The sequence below is a fragment of the Juglans microcarpa x Juglans regia genome, chromosome 8S (genome assembly GCF_004785595.1).
Source record: "Juglans microcarpa x Juglans regia isolate MS1-56 chromosome 8S, Jm3101_v1.0, whole genome shotgun sequence".
In the NCBI taxonomy this organism is placed as follows: domain Eukaryota; kingdom Viridiplantae; phylum Streptophyta; class Magnoliopsida; order Fagales; family Juglandaceae; genus Juglans; species Juglans microcarpa x Juglans regia.
In genome coordinates this window covers 18829886-18852172 of record NC_054609.1, presented here as the reverse complement: position 1 = coordinate 18852172, position 22287 = coordinate 18829886, and the positions used below count along the sequence as shown (strand labels likewise).

Genomic DNA, 22287 nt, shown 5'->3' with positions numbered 1-22287 from the left:
AGATAAATTTTAGTTTTCTTACACACATGGTTAGGATGCCATTTCTCATCACAATGGTAGCATAATCCCTTCTTCCGCTTTTCATCCCATTCCGTGGAGAAGACCCTCCGTGTAGGCTGGAAGGGTTTAGTCCATTTACTACTGCCTTCCATGGTTTGATCCCCATACGATGTTTTAATAGCCGTAGGAATTAAACTTCTGTCCCCTCCTGGTTTCGTTCCCTTCCGAGCATTAATAAGATACTCCTCTTGAATTTTTGCCAAGCTAAATGCCCCAATTAAACTGGTGGGATTAAACATTTTTAAGCAAGCGGACATCATCTTTCAACCCGTTGATGAAACAGCTCAATTTGTGAGCATCTGATAGGCCGTTGATCCTGTTAGATAATGCTTCAAACTGAGTCTGGTATGCTGCAACCGTGGTGGTCTGTTTGAGCCGTGTCAAGGCTTCCATTGGATCATCATAAGTAGTTGGACCAAATCTGAGTTGAATAATGCGAGTGAAGGTCTCCCAACTGTTGAAATGACCACTGTCCCAAGCACCTTTGTACCAGATAAGGGCCTCCCCTTGCATGTGATATGCTGCCATTAGTAATTTTTGTGATGGATGAGTTTGATGAAATTCAAAATAGTGGTCTGCCTTGAACACCCAACCTGCTGGGTCCCCCCCATCAAAATGAGGAAAATCTAATTTGACTCCCCTCGTGAGTGCTCTTCTATTATCATTGCTCTCATGCTCTCTTTCTTGTCTGTTTTCAGGAAAATGCTGCTGCTGGTGTTCCCACACAGTACGAAGCATCTCAGACATCTGATCCAACCTATCAGACAATTGCTGGATAGCCTTCTCCTGGTCTTCTGCCTTGCGTTGCTTGGTTTCCTTGTTGTCTTGCTTTGATCTGGTGTTTTCGGCCATGACTTGGTTGATTGGGTGAATATTTGGTTTTGGTTTTTGGTAGAATGTAGATGGATTAGAGTGGAAACGATGGATTTGTGTATTGCTGGTTGTGGATATGTGAGAAAAAGAAATGTGAAGGATCCTAGGCTCTGAGATACCACTTGTAATGGACTCACTGCAGTAGACCGTAACAATGAGAAAATATTGAAATAGAGTGTAACGTAGGTAGATGATGAAGATGGAAGCTACAGTACTTCCATTGATGATAACTTGGATTTTTTAGGAACCCAAAACTTCCCAAACAGAATTACAATTCTTCCAGATTTTACATACCTATTCCCGAATTCCCTTCCCCACCTTATTGGCGTGATTCTAACAGAATACTAATGAAAAGACATAAAAGACCTTAGCTGATAAAACACAGCGTTTCAGAGTATTAAATCAAACTACACCGTTTTGCATTATTCTAGACAAAGGATGTAAACTTGCTGAAACGACACCGCATATTTCTTCCCCTACGCACCGTTTAACAATCATACGAAATGCCCCCATTCCCTTTCTGCTTCTTCATTTACCCTAGCCACCCGATTTCCATCTTCCCCAAATCAAGCTCGCCCCTTTTTCCTTCTTCTCCCATGACACTCTTCATCAGTACCCTAACAGTACCTATGAATCCTAATGGGAGTTTTTATCAGTTAGTATGACGTGGTACTTCAAATGGACAGTTTACAGCCAAGAGTGCATACCATTTAAATATGCAGTAAAAGTGAATCCTCAAGAAATTATGAATGGCAACATATATGGAAGAAAATCTCGCACTTGCCTGTATCCCCTAAAGTGAGAGTTTTTATGTGGCGTGCATGTATGGATGCTCTCCCTACAAAATTAAATCTATGCAAAAGAAGGATGGTTGCTGACTCTTTATGTCCAATTTGTTTGCAAGAAGAGGAAACTCCTAGTCATGTTATCTGATCTTGCCCTGCAGCACAAGATGTTTGGTTTCTTGGGGAGAAGATGTTACAAAAGGCCTCTATTACAACTACAGCTTTTGATGTTATTTTTTCCCAGTTGATGGATTGGTTATCTCTACAGGATTTGGTTCGGTTTTCTTATTTGGCTAGATTCATATGGCTTAGAAGAAATGCCTTGATCTATGAAGGCTCTTTTCAACATCCTGTTACTCTATACAAGAATGCTCTCAAAGCATGTAGTGAGTATGAAGTTGCCATGGAGACTCTTAAGGAAACCATTTGTGAACACTCAATCTGCCATTCCTCTTTGAGAAGCCCCTCTGGAGTATTTGTTAGACTAAAAACAATTATAGAATGCGGAATAACACTTTAGAAACAAGAATTGATAGGTTTTAATGTCAAGAAAAATACCTCCAGCCATTAATGCTATTCACTATTTTTGCTATGTTTCTCTCTGTGTTTGGCACTTCCAAACTCTTCTCCACTCTATTTAGATGGTGTAATACCCAAGGGAATTGAGTGGGTGAGTCTAGGGACCAAACACTGTATTTATAGCCGAAGCCTCCATCAAACTTCGGTGTTACGTGTCCCACGTGATCCTATTTTCATGGGATCAGTTATGAACGTCATCGAAGAGTGGTAGACCACTTCAAAGACTCTTAAGTGATAGACTCGTTCTCACGAACGTCTCCATGAGAAACGGTCAACATTCTCCCACTTGGTCCACACTCCTAATCTAAGATTTCATCTTAAACCCATCGATAATCTCCATTTAAGTAATAAATACATGAATCATGGCGATAGGTCCTCTAAAAATAATTCTAGAATGCGGAATAACACTTTAGAAACAAGAATTGATAGGTTTTAATGCCAAGAAAAATACCTCGAGCCATTGATGCTATTCACTGTTTTTGCTACGTTTCTCTCTATGTTTGGCACTTCCGAACTCTTCTCCACTCTATTTAGATGGTGTAATACCGAAGGGAATTGAGTGAGTGAGTCTGGGGACCAAACACTATATTTATAGCCGAAGCCTCCATCAAACTTCAGTGTTACGTGTCCCACGTGATCCTATTTTCATAGGATCAGTTATGAACGTGATGAAAGAGTGGTGGACCACTTCAAAGACTCTTAAGTGATAGACTCGTTCTCATGAACGTCTCCGTGATAAACGGTCAACAGTATTGGGTTAAGGTTAACTGGGATGTGGCAGTTAGATTTGATGACAACAGGATTGGAATTGGTGTTATTGTAAGAGACAACAATGGATATGTTCTAGCCTCTATAATGAAACCCCTTATTTTCTGTGTGGAGTCATCAATAGCTGAAGCTCGAGGTCTTTTAGAAGCAACTCATTGCTGCAAGGATCTTGGTCTGCAACAGGTTATTTTTTAAGGAGATTCAGCTAGAGTTGTTAATGCTATTTCACAAAGGGACTCATCTGCAGCAAATTTCTGTTGTTTCACAAATGAAATCAAGTTGTTGTTTCTGTTTTTGAGTGGAAGATTAAACATGTTAAACGTGAAGCTAATGGGGTAGCACATATTCTAGCTAAAGAGGCTGTTTCTCTTGAAACAGAACTAATAGATATTGTTTCTACCCCAAATTGTATTTCTGCTCATGTGTTGGTTGAAAGCCAGACTCCCTTCAAGCTAATAAATTTCTTTTTTCTTCTTTGGATAGAGCTTGATAAATACAAAATTTTCTATCCGTATATTCTTAACAAAAATTCCTGATTTCAATAGAGATTGGAAAAGATGTTAGACAATAATGCACCGCATCTGTTGTGTCTACAAGCGAATAACATCAATTTCATCTCCATTAATTTCATCTCCGTTAACTATCGAAACCTCACATTTATCTTCCTTAATTGCATGCAGGCATTGTAAAGAGAAATGCCGATGCTTCTATCTCTTATACTACTTTTACGATCTGTAAGTATTTTATTGACAAATTACAGCCATCTTACATATATAGGCATTTACGGCATTAAAGAAGCTTGAAAATTTGTTCACTTATTTTCTTTTTTAGAAAGAAAGGTTAATTTGGTTGTTCGTTCATGTAAATGAGTTCCAAGGCCATGTGATTTTAACTTTTGATCACAATTTCGAATGACAATATGTGACACGACCCGTTAACTCAACAAGAATATGACACGAAATTAGTGAGTTTGAGTTTAATATTAATGGCTTCGGGTTAAAACGAATTGACCAGTTAAGATACAATTTATAAACAAGTCAACTTGCTTAAAACGAAATCAATCAATTTTGACCCGTTTAGAATTTATTTTAAAATTAAAATTTTATTGTTGTTCAATTGTAATATTGATATTTTTCAGTATGTTTATCATTTGATTATTTTTATTGTTGGAATTATAATTTTAGACATATGCTCATATTTGAAAAATATTTATATATATTTTTTAAGATATTATGGTTAATAATAAATATATATTTTAACTTTTATGTAAAATTATGTTAATCAAGTCAAATGCGTTATGCGTTTTAGTTCAACTCATTTACATGAAACAAACTGGTTTAAATGAGTCGTGTCGTGTTAACATATTTCTAATTAATTATTAAGCGGGTCAAAACGGGTGACATGACACAATCCGTTATCTAAATGGGCTGGATTAGAGTTTGGAAGTTTGACACATTTAGTTTAACGGATTGGTTTCAGGTTGACCTATATTGTCGAATATTTGTGACTTGACACAACATGAACACAACTCGAAAACATGATTTTCCACTCCTAATTACAGCCCCACAATGTCATTGGACTTGACTGGATTTGGCTGGGCTCTCTGACTTACTTTCTAGTGACTCTTCGTAGGTGGTGAAACCTATTTTTTATCTAGTGGCCCGATGGTGTCTTTTTGTTTTCATTTTTGTTGGTTTCATACAAATTTAATTGGTATTAAGGAAAACTGAAAAGAAAATCTTGTAACCAGACCATATGGCAAATGGAAGATCTTTTACATCACCTAGTATAAAAATGTAAATATATATATATATTAGTGTAGTAACTTTTTTCATGATTATTTGTAAGTAGAGAAATTCAGTATCTTTTAATGTGAAATATGTGACTTGTTAAATGTTCTTTTTCATTGTATTCGCAGGAATGAATTTGAATTTATCTATAAAATCATTCAATGGATGGATTCAAAAATAATTAGATATACATTATACCTAAATATTAATGTTGAGTATCCAATTGGATTAGAGTCTCGTGTAAAAGACTTGAATGCTCTTTTAGAAATTGGAAGGAATGAGACTACTCTCATGATAGGGATCTATGGAATTGGTAGAATTGGTAAAACAACTATTGCCAAAGCAATATATAACTCCATTGCACATTAATTTGAAGCTAGATGTTTTTTGGCAAATGTTAGAGAAATTTCAAGTCGAGAGGATGGCATGGTCAAACTACAAGAGAGACTTCTTGATGAGCTCTTAGGAAACTCTAGAAGTTTTAATGTTGGTAGTGCTCGAGGTATTAATGTTATAAAGCGTCGGCTTTGCTCTAAAATGGTACTTCTGATTCTTGATGATGTGAATGAGTTGCTCCAATTAAAAGAGTTAGTTGGAGATCATAATTGGTTTGATTCAGGAAGCAAAATAATAATAACAAGAAGAGATCAACATCTATTAACTTATCATTAGATTGATTCAATGTATGAAGTACAAGGATTGGACGACAACCAAGCTATTCAACTATTTAGTTGGCATGCATTTAAAAGAGACAAGCCAGTGCAAAACTCACAAAATGTATAATAGGTTATGCTAAGGGCATACCACTAGCCCTCACTGTGTTTGGTTCAAAGTTGCGTGGTAGAAATATACAAGAATGGAAAAGTGCATTTGAAAAGTATGAAAGAAATCCTAACAAGCGTATTTATGAAATGTTTAGAGTAAGCTATGATGGATTGTATGATAATGAAAAAGCGATTTTCCTTGATATTACACGTTTATTCAAGGGGATGAATGTTAAATATGTCATATATGGAAATACTAGATTGTTGTGGTTTTTTATCAACTATCGGCATCGTAAGGCTTAGAGATTAGTGTCTCATAAATATTGGCAAATATTTTGATATCCATGACTTATTGCAAGAAATGGGTAAGAAAATTGTTCAACAAGAATCCTTTAAAGAAGCTGGCAAACGTAGTAGATTATGGTTTCATGAAGATGTTCGTCATGTATTAGAAGAAAATATGATAAGATGACACTAAAAATAATCTTTGACTTTACATTTGGTTTTTTTCACAAGTTAAATCTCCTAGAAAAATGGTGAAGTTACTTGTTTCTTTTTACAAATCCTCTCAACTCATCTCATCTAATCATTACAATTTTTTCAAATTTTCATACAAAATAAAATAAACAATTCAACTTTTCCAAATATCAAAACAAAAATAATATTAAAAAAATATATTTTAATAATATTTATTTAATTTTTAACTTTTATCTCATCTTATCTCATCTAATCATGACTTAGCACAACTCAAATTATTGTTTAAAGTTTTAGTTGTTTTCTATATGGAAAATAATTAATATACAACTCATGTACAATTCCATATTAGCATAGCGGCTCAATAGGTTCCGGGGCCTAAGGCTAAAATTTTGAGTGAGGCTTTACTTTTTTTTAAAAAAAAGTTAAATTAAATAAATTTATTTTTATTTTTATATTATATTTTTATTTAAAAATAATTCCTTTTGATTAAGATTTTATACCACATTTAATCTTATACCATATTTTCAACTAATAACTGACTTAATTAATCTTTATTAGGAAATTTTTGATTTAAGAGAATTCTATCAAATCTAGTTTTATAAGTATTTTAGACTCTTGGACACAATTATAATCATTATTGTCAATAAAGTTCTATAAACAACTTACTCATTTGAAAAAAGTAGGCTCTTATACAAAAACCTTTTATGAACACTGGAAAATTAGATTTTACTATTTATAATTTTCACATTAATTATATATTAAATTAATAATGACAAAAGAGAAGTGAGAAAAAGAATAGGTAAAATAATTATTATCTGTGATACTTTTAAAAATTAATAATGACATAATATCTATTTGATTTCGTTTATATTTTATTCTCATTGAGTTAATTAAAATTTTTTATTGGGTATATATATATTTTTTAAGAATTTTACTTTATATTTTTTTTAAGACCTTCTTCCATCAGGGGCCTTAGTGGCGTTGTAGCAACTTCATCGTACTTTTGGGCCACGCAACGTTTTGATTACGGGCCACTCAACGTTTTGATTACAAAAATGCGTTGCTGTATTAAATAATATATTGATGGTGGTTTCTCGAGTTTTAAATACTTTAGAATCCATCAAAACAAAATAAAAAAATAAAAAAATACTTTAGAAAATATTGAGGAGTTTTGACACTGTACACGTGGTATTTTTCGAAAGGAAAATGCTATTCTCACTGAAATTTCTACCGCATTGTATTTTATTTTATTTTTTTAATTTTTTTATTTAATGATTAAAGAAGTATTTTTAAATGAATTTATGAATTTTTTATTTTTTTAAAAAATAAAAAAATATTGTTCAAATATTAATTTTTAATATTATCATTATTTTAAAATTTAAAAAATTTGAATTAAAATTTGAAAAATTTAAATTATTTATTATATTTTATATAAAAATTTTAAAAATTTGTAATGATAATATATGATGAGATGAGATGAGTTTATGAACTCATGTGTATAAATGAGTTTAGTTGTATTGATCTGAAAAACAAATACAAAGAGAAAGAAAAAGATAAGGAGAAGAAACATTAGCTGTATTTAGATGTGGAACTGAATTAAATTGAGTATAGTTGAGATGATAAAATATTATTAGAATATTATTTTTTAATATTATTATTATTTTAAAATTTAAAAAAATTAAATTATTTATTATATTTTATATTAAAATTTAAAAAAATTATAATTATAAATTGAGATGACTCGTCAAGTTCTAGAGTAGTTGGTATAATATCGTTGTCCTGTTAATAAAGAAAAAGAACAGAGCAGCAACCTCTTCGCAACTTTCGGTTGGATTCGTGGAAATCTCTTGCCACAAACGCTTTGATTACGAAAATGCCTTGCTGTTTTAAATAATATTAATACTACCGGTGCAGTTTAGACCAATAGATGAGAGATACATATGAGAGTTAAATAAAATTTTATTTTTTAAAATTTAAAAAATTAAATTATTTATTATATTTTATATAAAAATTTAAAAAAATTATAATGATGAGATGAGATGAGATGAGATGAGATGCATGAACTCATGTATATAAATGAATTTAGTTGCATTGATATAAAAAATTAAATTTATATTATAATAAAAATAATTTTAAAATTTGATATCTCACATAAATTTATATAATTATTTTTTATATATTTCTTTTAAGTCGTAGCCCTCATCTTTGACGTGGGGGAATTGATTGCTAGATTAAGATTGGGTTGAGGTGATTTTAGATATTTTGAAAATAATAATAAAGTAATGATAATAAAATATTTAATAATAATAAAATATAATAAAGAGTAAATAAAAATAATAATAAAATATTCTCAAACAACCCAATAAAGTCATCGGGGTTATAATGCCACGTCCCATCGAGAATGGTGTTTTTGGATACCGAAGCGATTTTAAATTATTCGTAAATACTAATAAAAAATATTATAATAAAATAAAAAATTATAAAAAATATTAATAAAATAACAATAAAATTAATTAAAAATGATTTTTTTTACTGTATGAGATTTTTTTTACTGTTGTAAATAGTAATAAAAAAATTATAATAAAAAAAATTAATAATAAAATTATAAAAAAAATTAATAAAATAACAATAAAATTAATTAAAAATGATTTTCTTTTACTGTGTGAGATTTGTTTTTACTGTTTATATTAGAAAGTAATGGGATACTTGAAAACAGTTTCAACATATTTACACCTGTTTTTTCTTTATTGGTTGTTCTATATTAATATTAATTTATTTAATTCACGAGAGACGCGTTTTTGGAATTAAGCGTTCGGTGGCCTGAAATTTCCACGAATCCAACTGGAACTTTTCAATAAGTTTGAACAGAGACGTACAAAGCCTTCTGGTCCACGCTAACGACAAATGCCACCCAAATCTCCATAGGCGACTTCTCCAATTGAACTATATGCAAAACTCTTCTTCAACTGTCCCCACCTTAGTTCAGCCAAGAAACATATTCCTGGTCTAATTGTTAGATTTAGGTGGAGTTTTGATACCGAGATGAAATAAGATAATTTTAGATAAAAATTAAATAAAATATTATTAAAATATTTATTGAATATTATTATTATTTTTGAAATTTAAAAATATTAGAATTATTTATTGTATTTTATGTAGAAATTTATAAAAATTATAATGATGATAAGAGATGAGTTGAAATGATTTTGGTATGAGTTTGATCTCATTTGTTGGTTCTGTGATTTTTTTGTTTTATCTTTCTACGCAACATATCTTATTGTCTTGTAACGAAATTATAGTTAATTTCTTTCAACATTTTTAATTCAATAATGTAATCATAGATTAGACAAGCAAATTATCCATCCATATGTTCTTTTCTATGGGTAAAATTATACCAACCCTCCTCAAAGCTCAAACTATTACCCAATTTGCAATTACCCTCTATGTTGGGAATAACTGTAGATCTAAGACTGACTCGAAGTATAGTAGCGGAACTAAACGAAAGAAATTGATGACAATCACACAGAAAGAACACCAAGAATTAAGTGGTTCGACTCAAAATGAGCCTACGTCCACTGGTGGGGTCGGTATCGAAGATTTCACTATCAACAGAGATGGAGTACAGATGAATACAACAAAACTTCACAAGGAAGTTATCTCTCAAACTCACTCTAGACTCCTCTCTCAAGAAAACACTTAAAAACAAGACAAAATGATTTCTGAAGTCTATCTCAAAGAAGTGGGCGCTGTTTGATATTTATAGGAAAAGTGAGAATTCACTTTTGTGAACATTGGCTCGAGCGAACGTCGAGCGAGTGTCGAGCGAGCGTAGATTTTCTGCACTTCGCTCAAGCCAACAGTTGTGCGAGAGTCGAGCGAAGCTCTCTGCCTGAACTCGCTCGAGCAGGGTGTCGAGCGAGGGTCGAGCGAAGCTCTTTGACTTGGATATTACTCGAGCTGAATGTCGAGCGATGCTTGAGCGAAGCTCTCTGTCTTAATTCGCTCGAGCTGAGTGTCGAGCGAATGTCGAGCGAAGCTCTCTGTCTGACTTCGCTCGAGCTGAGTGAACCTCCGCTTAAGCGAACCTACGACACATGCACTGTTCAATCTGAATTCAAGCCACCTCTTAACAAATCTCCACCTTGGCTTGAACTCTGCCAAAACACAAAAAACCTCCGACCACAAAACCAATCCCCACCACCAAATCCCTTACGGGAATAACAAAATGCGAACACCAATCAAGTCCAAACAAAGTTTGAACTTGTATACTGCAACTGGCTTAGTCATCATATCTGCTGGATTCTCTGTAGTAGCAATCTTCAGAATCTGTATAGCACCCTCTATAACAATCTCTCTGAGAAAATGGTACCTGACATCAATGTGCTTCGTTCTCTCATGATACATTTGATTTTTGGTCAAATGTATTGCACTCTGACTGTCACAGAATACTGAGATCCCATCTTGTTGTAAACCCAAATCATTGACCAAGCCTTTCAACCAAATGGCCTCCTTAACAGCCTCTGCTGCTGCCATGTACTCTGCCTCGGTAGTTGATAAAGCAACAGTGGATTGCAGTGTTGCTTTCCAACTAATAGCTGACCCACACAGAGTGAAAACATAACTTGTCAATGATCTTCTCTTATCTAAGTCTCCAGCATAATCAGAATCAACAAAACCAGTAACTTTGGAACTGAGATTGACATCTCTATCAAATATTAACCCAAAGTTTAGGGTTCCCCTCAGATACTTGAGTATCCATTTCACAGCCTGCCAATGAGTCTTACCCGGATTAGCCATATACCTGCTAACTACGCTCACGGCCTGTGAAATGTCTAGGCGGGTGCAAACCATTGCATACATGATGCTGCCAACTGCACTTGAATAAGGAACACTAGCCATGAACTGTTCCTCTTCATCTGTCTGAGGAGATAGGCAAGCTGAAAGCTTAAAGTGCGTAGCAAGTGGTATACTTACTGGTTTGGAATCAAACATCCCAAATCTCTGAAGCACTTTCTTAATGTACTTTCCCTGGGACAAGTACAACTTTCCAGCTTTCCTATCTCTGAAGATTTCCATTCCCAAAATCTTCTTCGCAGCACCTAAGTCTTTCATTTCAAACTCATTTCTGAGTTGGGTCTTTAACAAACCTATGTCAGATATGCTTCTAGCAGCAATAAGCATATCATCAACATATAATAGCAAATAAATGAAAGACTTATCAAATAATTCCTTATGATAAACACAATTATCATAGTTACTTCTCAAATAACCATGATCAATCATGAAGGAATCAAACCGCTTATACCATTGCCTTGGCGACTGCTTCAAACCATATAAAGACTTCTTCAATCTGCACACATGATCTTCCTTGTTTTCAACAATGAATCCCTCTGGCTGATGCATATAAATGGTCTCTTCAAGTTCACCATGTAGGAACGTTGTTTTAACATCAAGTTGTTGTAGCTCTAAGTCATACAATGCTACTAAAGCAAGTAGTAATCTGATCGAACTGTGTTTCACCACTGGAGAGAAGACTTCAGTGAAGTCGATGCCTTCTCTCTGACTGAAGCCCTTAGCAACTAAGCGTGCCTTGTATCTTGCATCTGTATCACCCTGGATTCCCTCTTTTCTTTTGAAGACCCATTTGCAGCCAACAGTCTTCACCTTCTTTGGCAACAGAACCAAATCCCATGTTTGGTTTTTGTGAAGAGACTCAATCTCTTCAGTCATAGCTGCGCACCACTGTGCAGATTCTGCGCTCTTGACAGCTTCTGAATAACTGGAAGGCTCCTGACCAACAATATTCTCTGCCGTAGTAAGAGCATACATCACCATATCTGCATGAGCATATCTTTGAGGTGGTCTAATCTGCCTCCTCTGTCTACCAGTCGCTATACTGTAGTCTTGCTCACCTTGTGCGCCGCTACTCGAATCAGAATCATGCTCATCTACAATAGCATGATCTTGGGCGCCACTGGGCAGCCCTTGTGGTGCTTCCACCTAAAACTCCACCTGCTTTCTAACATCCTGTTCTTGTCCTGTAGATTCAGTAATCTCCTTTCTCGGACTAAGTATGGATTTTTCATCAAAAGTGACATCCCTACTGATCACAAACTTGGGTGATTTAGGATCAGTACACCACAATCTGAATCCCTTCACCCCACTGGCATACCCAATGAATATGCCTTTCTTTGCCCTTGCCTCAAGTTTTCCATCATTAACATGGAAATATGCAGGACAACCAAAAACTTTCAAATTTGAATAATCAGCAGGAGTATCAGACCATACCTCATTCGGAGTCTTCAAACCAATCGCTGTGGCTGGAGAACGATTGACCAAGTAACAGGCTGTGTTGATTGCTTCAGCCCAGAAATCCTTAGCCAAGCCTGCATTAGAAAGCATGCTGCGAACTCTCTCCAAGAGAGTCCTGTTCATCCGTTCAGCTACCCCATTTTGCTGTGGAGTATGTCTAACTGTACGATGTCTGGCAATACCCTCATTTCTGCAGAATTCATCAAACTCACCTCCGCAAAACTTAATACCATTGTCAGTGCGAAGTCGCTTGATTTTCTTGCCCGTCTGATTTTCAATCAAAGCTTTCCACTGTTTGAAGTTAACAAATACATCACTTTTCTGCTTCAAAAAGTAAACCCAAACCTTCCGTGAGAAATCATCAATGAACGTAAGCAAATATTGAGCTCCACCTTTTGACGGGACGGAAGATGGGCCCCAAAGATCAGAATGAATATAGTCCATAGAACTTTTGGTTCTGTGAACCCCTGTAGAGAACTGAACCCTGCACTGTTTGCCAAACACACAGTGTTCACAGAAATCCAGTTTCCCTATCTTCTGATTACATAGCAAACCCTGCTTACTCAAAATTGACATCCCCTTCTCACTCATATGACCTAAACGCATATGCCACAAACGAGTGACATCTGAATCTGGATCATCTAAAACTGACACTGCAGCTACACCTGTCACTGTAGAGCCCAGAAGGAAATAAAGACCATTTATCTTATCTCCTTTCATCACAACCATAGAGCCCTTACTGACTCTGATAGCTCCACCTTCACCAGTGTACTTGTAGTCTAGAGAATCAAGAGTATCCAAAGAAATAAGATTCTTTTTCAACTCTGGAATGTGTCGAACATTAGACAATGTCCGGACAATTCCATCAAACATCTTAATTCTGACTGAACCAATTCCAGCAATTTTGCAACCCATATCATTCCCTAACAAAACGGAGCTTCTGTTGACCGATTCATATTTAGTGAACCAGTCCCTCTTGGGACACATATAGAAAGTGCAAGCTGAGTCCATGACCCACTTGTCACTAAAGCGACTATTGGAGTCGCTAATTGCTAGAACAAGATCTAGGTCGTTAGGCCTATCATCAGCAACACTAACGGCATTAGATGAACTAGTGTCGTCCTCTCTGTTTTTCAGTTTTGGACACTGGTTCTTGTAGTGACCAAACTTATGGCAGTAATGACATTTGACGTTTTTCTTACTAACCGTTGTTTGTGAACTGCCCCTGGATTTCCCTTTATTCTTCTCTGAACCCCTGTCATTCGATCTACCCTTGCTTGAGGACCCTTTAACAAACAAGCCACTAGCTTGTTCATTAGTGTTCTTCACACTCAATTTATTCCTCAACTCTTTAGAATTCAAAGCAGACTTTACATCTACCAAGGAAATTGTATTTCTACCATACAACATGGAATTCACAAAGTTCTCAGTGGGTAATGAACATAAAATAATTAACGCTTGATCTTCTTCTTCAAGCTTAATATCTATGTTCCTCAGATCCATAATGATTTTATTAAATTCATCTAGGTGTTCAGAAATAAGAGTACCTTCCTTCATTTTGAGAGTATATAACCGTTGTTTCAAATACAACCGGTTGGTGAGAGATCTCTTCATGTACAGATTCTCAAGTGCCGACCAGAGACCAGTTGCAGTCTCCTCGTCAGCAACCTCTCTTAAAACTCCATCAGATAGTGACAAAAGAATAGTACTGTGTACCTTTTCTTCTTCTTCTTTCGAAGGAGCCGGAGAATCGTCAGATACCGACACTTCTAATACTTTTGACAAGTCCTGTTGTCGCAGTAAAGCCTTCATCTTGATGCACCATAGACTGAAACTGTTATGACCGTCAAATTTCTCCACTTCGAACTTAGCCATAGCCATCCCTCCAAATCACCCTGAGCCAAGCTCTGATACCAGTTTGTTGGGAATAACTGTAGATCTAAGAGTAACTCGAAGTATAGTAGCGGAACTAAACGAAAGAAATTGATGACAATCACACAGAAAGAACACCAAGAATTAAGTGGTTCGACTCAAAATGAGCCTACGTCCACTGGTGGGGTCGGTATCGAAGATTTCACTATCAACAGAGATGGAGTACAGATGAATACAACAAAACTTCACAAGGAAGTTATCTCTCAAACTCACTCTAGACTTCTCTCTCAAGAAAACACTTAAAAACAAGACAAAATGATTTCTGAAGTCTATCTCAAAGAAGTGGGCGCCGTTTGATATTTATAGGAAAAATGAGAATTCACTTTTGTGAACATTGGCTCGAGCGAACGTCGAGCGAGTGTAGATTTTCTGCACTTCGCTCAAGCCAACAGTTGTGCGAGAGTCAAGCGAAGCTCTCTGCCTGAACTCGCTCGAGCTGGGTGTCGAGCGAGGGTCGAGCGAAGCTCTCTGACTTGGATATTGCTCAAGCTAAATGTCGAGCGATGCTTGAGCGAAGTTCTCTGTCTTAATTCGCTCGAGCTGAGTGTCGAGCGAATGTTGAGCGAAACTCTCTGTCTGACTTCGCTCGAGCTGAGTGAACCTCCGCTCGAGTGAACCTACGACACATGCATTGTTCAATCTGAATTCAAGCCACCTCTTAACACTCTAAACTATCGATATATTTGCCTCTTAAGTACCATAATATTTTAATACACCCCCTCCGTAAAAATATCTGAAATAAACACTCTTGAAAATAGTTGTTAGAATACAACTATTTTAGGTTAACATCGATCACTTAATTACAAACTCAATGGAAAGATAGAATTTTGTTGATCAGGTACGTATTAAATGGAATTATTACTTTTATCCCCTATCCCTTCAACTTAATTTTGATCTTTAGGCAATCATTGCTTTAATATAGTTGGCTCTAAAGTCTAAAGTCTAAAGTCTGAACACTCCTTCCCCCCTGTGGTCTTCCAAGTCCTATGATGATGCAAAGCTGCATCTGCTTCTGTATTCAATCATCAATGAGTGTGGACGTCTACCTTTTGAGAAGCGTACTGTCCATGTGAAAAGAAGAAAATTGAACTGAGATTTCCACGAATCCAACCTTAAGTTGCCAAGAAGTTGCTGTTCTTTTCTTTATTGATACACTACTTCATTTATTTATTTATTAACACTCTTGAAAATAGTTGTCTATGATCTTAAATTTCTTTTAAAGTACTATATATTGTTCATTTTTTCTAGCACGATCTTCAAAAATACTTCTTATATTTTAAAAATTTAATTTCTGTAATTTACTAGGGGTATATAGTACTTTTTGATAAATTTTCGAAAGAATGTTTTCTTTTTAATAGAAAAATGGGATACATTTCAATCTTTAGATAATTGGAAGGAATGAATATTGTGAAAATTGATAGTTTAGGATATGATTGCAAATTGAGTGATAATTTGAAGATTTTTTTGTTCTTTCTCTTATGTTTAAGGAGTAGGGTTAGACAATAGCTAGGCAGCCTTCTTTTTAGGTTCACATCGATCACTTAATTACAAACTCAGTGTAAGTACTAATATTATTCTTATATATATATATGTGAATTAACACAAGTAGTGAGACTTTGATATTAATATTATTTAATACAAAAACAAGTGGGGCTTTGATATTAATATTCTGTGTGAGCATCACGTACTGTGTGGAGGCTTTGTAAGCGTGTTTTTTCTTCAATGGTTCTAATATTAATATTATTTAATTCAGCTACGCGTTTTCGTGATCAAAACGTTGAGTGGCTCGAAAATTATAAAGAAGTTGCTACTCTTTTCTTTATTTTTATTCTTATTTTTTGAAAGTAAATTCTTTTCTTTATCAATGCCTTCCTGTCCACGCTTAGAGGACTGAAAAATTGACTTGAATTCAGTTTTTCCTTTAATGGTTTTCGAAATTAAAGTGTTAGCCTAACGATGACTTCTGGTCCACACTAACGACAAAATCCCACCGAAAGGCATTTCAAAGGCTTGTCAAGAAGTTGCTCCTCATTTTCTTCTCATTTTCATTTTCTTTTTGTATTTATTTTTCCTTTTTCAATAATTGTGCAAAGCTACATCTGCTTCTCTACTTAAGACTAGTGGACGTCTTCTCTATATCAAAATTGAATTGCATACACTTGTTCCTCAATGGCATTCAGTTTACTCTCTTCCTCGTCCGCCTCTTCTTCTTCCGCTCTTAAATTCTCTTACAATGTATTCTTGAATTTTAGAGGAATAGATACTCGCAATACTTTTATTGCTTTTTTATATCATGCTCTATGTTAAAGGGGAATCAAAACTTACATAGATGACAAAGATCTTGAAAGAGGAGGAGAGATAATTTCACCAACACTTCTCAAAGACATTGAGAAGTCAATGATTTCAAACTATGCATCATCTCCAAACTATGCATCATCTGCATGGTGCTTGGAGGAGCTAACGAAGATCCTTGAGTGTAAGAAAACAAAACAACAAATTGTTTTACCAGTATTTTACCATGTAGATCCATCAGAAGTACGAAATCTGAGAGGAGGTTTTGGAGAAGCATTGGCTAAACATCAGGAGAGGTTCAAAGAGGACCCAAAGGTGCAGAGGTGGAAGGAAAGCCTACAAGAGGTTGCCGGTTTGGCTGGAGAACATTTGGAAGACGGGTACTTCTTTAATTATTATATTAATTGAGAATAGAGTTTTCCTGCAAGCAAAATTGTTTATTTAAAAAATTATCACGTGTTCTTTAAGTATGTAAGAAACATATAGTTTTGAATGACATGTCAATTTTTTTAACTTAGCCTTTAAAAAATCATGTGCTGTCATATGCTCAATATAACGATTGTAATTTTTATATATCTATCAGAGGAATTTTCCTCCAATTTAATTTGAAGAAAAATTCTGGATAAAAACTCAATGAATGCATACATTTATTCATTTTTTTTTTTTTTTTATACATTTAGGGAGCTGGTGTTTTGAACCGAAGACTTCCATTTTAGAGTTTAAGAATATATGTGAATAGGCTACATGCCCATCTATTCCTATTTTCGTTATTGTCTTTCTCGTTTAATATTAACGGCACATGGGCTTTATAACCACGTTGGACTTGGACTTTACTGGGCCTTGCCCACCTTATAACAAACCCCCGCCCGCATAGAAAAATATAAAAAAAAAAATGCTCAGTTTTGATGGTTCGGCTTTTCTTTTCTTTTTCACTTTATTTAAACATCTTTAAATATATATATTTTTTAAAAAATATACTACGACACTAAAATTCACTTCCGTAATCATTAACAAAAAAAATTAATTAATTAATTAAATATATGAGCAGTGAAAATTAGGAAAGAAACTCATGTGATATATTATCATTTTCCAATATCGTTATATAAACTTATGTGTGACATCAAATTTTAAATTCATTTTCATTATAAAATAAATTTAATTTTTTTCACATCAATACAAATGAGTTTATAAACTTCATTTATATAAGACAATTGTTGGCAATCAAAACCGTCTCTAAATTGTTTCATTTCCAAACATATAACATGATCTATAGTCTTAAAACTCATCAATATTTTCTAAAGCATTAAAAACTCAAGAAACTATTTTCACATATTCACAAGAAAACCATCCCATAGGGTGGCTAGACAGCACGTCAAACTGAGTTTTTTGGCCTCCAGTGGTGCAACCACCGTTGGGCCAAAGGCAATACAATAGTACGAGCATGGTTCTCTCTTTCGAAAATGTATTTAACTAATAAAAAGTTTATTTATTATATCATTTCTCAAGACTCCTTCAACATATTTTTCATATCTAAACATACTTTTATGATAGATCTCACCACTTTTTTCAAACTATATCAGACAATAGTCTTAAAAAGTTTTTAAGTTTTACAACAATTTCACAAACACTCTTACACTCTACATGAAATCACCTTACATCCAAACAAGTCTTAAGCTCTTTGATAGAAGGATTTAACATTTAACTAGCATATTTATATGTCACTATAGATTTTAAAAATCTTGTATCAATCTTGCCTACTTGCAGTAAGTTCTCTCGAGTTTCCCTCAATTTTTTTAAGGATAATTTCAGGTACTAAGTAAGGTCGTGATCTCTAATTTCTTACAAGTTATAGCAGATTGTCAAATTGCATAAGTGCATGCCATATGCTAGGCTCATAACAGATCAGATATTACAACTTATGTTTTGTCACCTGGTTACTTTTTTTTCTCTGTCAGGGATAGAGATGTGTACGACTGATCCCTTAGACTTTGGACTAGACTATGTCAGCCACGGTAGTGTGCTGGGGAGCTATTATCATTTGTAATTGATTTTTTTAAGTCATATTTGTATGTCCTCTTTTATGAATGATATGTAATCTTTTATCGAAAAAAAAAAAGAAAAAAAAATAAGAATTGGAAGCTCTAAATCCATTATTTTCTAATCATCCATATGTAGGAGAAGTGCACAAATTAGTTAACAGAAACTTTAATGTAAAACCCTACAAACAAACAAGAACATACATAAATATTCCCCAATCTCCAATGTAGCTAGCGTTTCCTATCTAGCTAATTAATTAAGTAGAGTACTATAAAAGGAAAGCACAATTATCCATCAGCCACCAAAGGCGCCATAGACTCTCCATGAATCAACCGGCCTTCCTTGTTTGTTGTCCTTGCATTGGTTTGATTCATGCTTTGGGTAGGTTTTGTATGATCTCTACATTTCTTGTCAACATTGGTTATGGTAATTTGTGCTACGCTGATATTTTTTTGCAAGATTTCTTGTGCTGCTATGAACAATTGCATTTGATTTTATAGTTCTTTAATTTTGTGGTACTAGTCATGCCCATTATAATAATTTAAGTTATATCTAAGTAGTGAGGTGATCTCAAATGATCTATAAATAGTAGTAAAAAAGTAATAATAAAATATTGAATAATAGTGAAAAAGTAATGATAAAATATTGAATAATAGTTAATAAAAGTGAAAAGTAATAAAAAATTATTGATAAAATATGAGATCACTCCATTACTCAAAAATAGCCTTAGAGTTGCAAATTGTAGCGAAACTTGTTTTTCCCTAGTGGCCCAATGGTGTGATCTTTTTGTTCATTTTTATTGGTTTCATACTAATTTATTGGTATTTAGTAAGCAAATCTAAAAGAAGAAGAAAAAGAAGAAAAGAAAAAAAAAAAACCTTGTAACTAGACCTTGTGGAAGATCTTCTACATCAGCTAGTATAAAAATTTATATATTAGTCATGATCTTTTTTTTTTTTTTTTTTAATTTTTTCATAATTGTAATGGGTGATACTATAGTTGATGTGTTTGACAAACCAACTTATAAATAATGAAACTCCATATCTTTTTATGTGAAAAATGTGACTCATTGAATGTTCTTTTTCCTTGTATTGGCAGGAATGAATATGAATTTATGGATAAAATCATTCAATGGGTGGACTCAATAGTAGTTAAATCTACATACCAGTTAGACATTGCTGAGTATCCAATTGGACTAGATTCTCGTCTAAATGACTTGAATACTAAGTTAGAAATTGGAAGGAATGACATTACTCTCATGATAGGGATTTATGGAACTGGTGGAATTGGTAAAACAACTATCGCCAAAGCAGTCTTTAACTCAATTGGATGTCAATTTGAAGCTAGATGTTTTCTAGCATATGTTAGAGAGAAATCGAGTCCGAAGGACGGTCTAGGGCAACTGCAAGAGAAACTTCTTTATGAGCTCTTAGGAAACTTTGGAAGTTTGAATATTGGCGGTGTTGGAGGTACTAATGTTATAAAGCATAGGCTCTGCTCTAAAAGGGTACTTATAATTCTTGATGATGTGAATGAGTCATGCCAATTACAAAAACTAGCTGGAAATCATAATTGGTTCGGTCCAGGAAGTAGAATAGTAATAACAACAAGAGATCAACATCTATTAACTCATCATCAAGTTGATTCAACATACGAAGTGCAGGGATTGGACGACAACGAAGCTATTCAACTATTTAGTTTGCATGCATTTCGAAGAGACAAGCCAGTTGAAAGTTATGTAGAACTCACAAAAGGTATAATAGGTTATGCTAAGGGCCTTCCACTAGCTCTTACAGTGCTTGGTTCAGATATGCGTGGTAGAAGTATAGATGAATGGAAAAGTGCATTGGAAAAGTATGAAAGAATTCCTTGCAAGAATATTTATGAAATTCTTAAAATAAGCTATGACGGGCTGGATGATAATGAAAAAAATATTTTTATTGACATTGCATGTTTCTTCAAGGGGAATTCTGTTGAATATGTCACGAAAATACTAGGTCTTTCATCATATTGTGGCATTGTAAGGCTTAAAGAAAAGTGTCTCGTCAATATTGGTTATCATTATGTGGGGATGCATGACTTATTGCAAGAAATGGGTAAAGAAATTGTTCGACAAGAATCGCGTAAAGAAGCTGGAGAACGTAGTAGATTGTGGTCTTATGAAGATGTTCGTCATGTATTAGAAGAAAATACTGTAAGATGACACTAATAAAAACCTTTGAATTTACATTTGTTTTTTGTTTGCACGTGAATCTCCCAAAAAAATGTTGAAATTAAAAATGTTGAAGTAACTCGTTGGTGCATGTGTGTGTATATATTATATATGATTATATTTTCTTTTCTATTCGTAAGTACTATGACCAATGCAACTCAGACTCATATTGTTAAGTTTTGGTAGTTTTCTATATGGAAAATGGTTAACATACAACTCTTGCAACCTCATATTAAATTAAGAACAGTTTTGTAAAGTTAAATTTTATTTTTATTAAAATAGCGTACGTGTTAGCTTTAGTTGATTGCAAAATGGATTATAAAAGAGTTTGTATGTATATATATAATATATATATATATATATATATATGCTCCCGTTAAAGTTAACAATTTACTTTTCATAAAAGAAAATCACAATTCTGTTCTCAAAAAATTATATTTTTTGTTTTAATGAAACTTTTTGTGGTTAAGTATTAAACTTAATTTATATAAAAATAGAAACAAAAAAAAAAACTTAAATAATGAAATTTTCTAATATTAAGTTTTCATTTTTCTGAATATATTTCTATTTTTTAGTTTATAATTTTAATTGATTTGATTTTATGAAAATTAATTTATTAAAGTTTTCTTTTCAATAATTTAAGCTTAATTTGTTTTGGTTTATCTGTGTTTCCATGATTTTGATTTTGTTGGGATACTTATGCCTTTGTCTTTGTAGGCAACAAACAAAATTGAAGCCATTTGGTTAAGGTTTCCTATTGGCCATGATCACAAGATATGGTTGCATTCCGAGGCATTTATGAAGATGAAGAATCTTCGATTGTTTAGATCACAATGGAATGTACAATTTTCTGCAGGACCGAATTATCTCTCAAATAAATTAAGAGTGCTTGATTGGCCTAACTATCCTTCCTCATTTTTGCCTTCTAATTTTCATGGAAATAATCTTGTTGAATTTAAAATGCCTAATAGCCTCGTCAAGGAGTTAGGCGGCCTAGAATCCAAGGTACCGCTATTATTTTCAATATGTCTTGCTTTAAAACTATGAAACAGAATTTCATTGGAGCTAATACATTTATTTTATTTTATTTGGACAGAACTTGACAAAGATGGATTTAAGGTATTGTAAATTCTTAACAAAAATTCCTGATCTTTCGAGTAGCCCAAATTTAGAGGAGTTGAATCTTGGAAATTGTGAGAACTTAGTTGAGGTTCATGATTCCGTTGGATTCCTTGATAAGCTTTCGAGTTTTTCTGCTCAAGGATGCTGCAAGCTTAGGATTTTGCCGAAAAGATTCAAGTTGAGATCTCTACGTCATTTTCATCTTTTTAATTGCTCAAGTCTTGAAGCCTTTCCAGAGATTGAATGTGAAATGAAATTTTTATTTATGTTAAATTTGGGCGGCA

General features: G+C 33.8%; 2 protein-coding genes across 2 annotated transcripts in view; both read left to right on the top strand.

The window, feature by feature from the left end:
- LOC121244099 (disease resistance protein RUN1-like) overlaps window positions 1–22287 on the top strand; it is a 209133-nt gene that overhangs the window by 73965 nt on the left and 112881 nt on the right. The gene's annotated exons all lie outside the window — the stretch shown is intronic.
- LOC121244301 (disease resistance protein RPV1-like) lies at window positions 16764–20872 on the top strand. The gene is made up of 2 exons (XM_041142309.1): window positions 16764–17012; window positions 19768–20872. Exon 2 carries the CDS (start codon window positions 19784–19786, stop codon window positions 20870–20872), a length of 1089 nt encoding a protein of 362 aa, XP_040998243.1. The 5' UTR covers window positions 16764–17012; window positions 19768–19783.